Below are 673 nucleotides of genomic sequence, written 5' to 3' on the forward strand. Positions count from 1 at the left end.
GGTCACCGAGCCAATCTCTGCGCTCAGAGTCATTGGCGCTATGAAGTGCTCTACGGCGATCCGACCGCGATCATCCTCATGCACCCCGGCGTCGCCACGGCCTTCTTCGTGGACTGTTGGCTCAGCGCCGAGGTTATCTCTCTTGTCATACCCCGCGCGTCGCAAAGTGCCGATGTCGACGTGATGCTCCTCGCGTTCATGTATCTCTCTCGGACCGTACGTGCCATCGGATGCGACATCAGATATCATTTTTCTGATTTCCGTCTGATTCTGCGTAGGTCTGGTTTGCCTACGCTACCGTGTGCTTGACCGCGAGTTATCTCAAGCGACATCACAAGGAGCACCTGTTTTACGAAGTAGACCCGACCATTATCGCGGTGGTGACGACTTTCTATGGTCCTGCCGTAACGTGGGCCATGGGCAACGTCGGACCTCTTCTTGGCGCGTACCACTACCTCTTTGAGTTTACCCTTTCGGCGTCGAGAAGAGAGTACGTCGTTGAAGGCTCTGTCCCGTCCATGCTCTATTCAGTCAGTATTGGGTTCATTCCGCTCGTCTATGGCTTTGTGGGCGCGTTGTGTCGCCGCCACCGTACACGTCAGTTGCTCGTTCATCTTCTTCGACCTCTTCACTCCTACTGCTGAGAATAGAAAGCCGCCGAATCACAGCACAG

General features: G+C 55.1%; 1 protein-coding gene across 1 annotated transcript; it reads left to right on the forward strand.

The window, feature by feature from the left end:
* Positions 1–78: 78 nt before the first annotated feature.
* Positions 79–644, forward strand: SDRG_16887 (hypothetical protein; the record flags this gene model as incomplete). The annotated part of the gene is made up of 2 exons (XM_008623111.1): positions 79–216; positions 279–644. 2 exons carry the CDS (start codon positions 79–81, stop codon positions 642–644), a joined length of 504 nt encoding a protein of 167 aa, XP_008621333.1.
* Between the last annotated feature and the right edge of the window lie 29 nt (positions 645–673).

The sequence above is a fragment of the Saprolegnia diclina genome (assembly GCF_000281045.1).
Source record: "Saprolegnia diclina VS20 unplaced genomic scaffold supercont1.159, whole genome shotgun sequence".
Lineage (NCBI taxonomy): Eukaryota > Oomycota > Saprolegniomycetes > Saprolegniales > Saprolegniaceae > Saprolegnia > Saprolegnia diclina.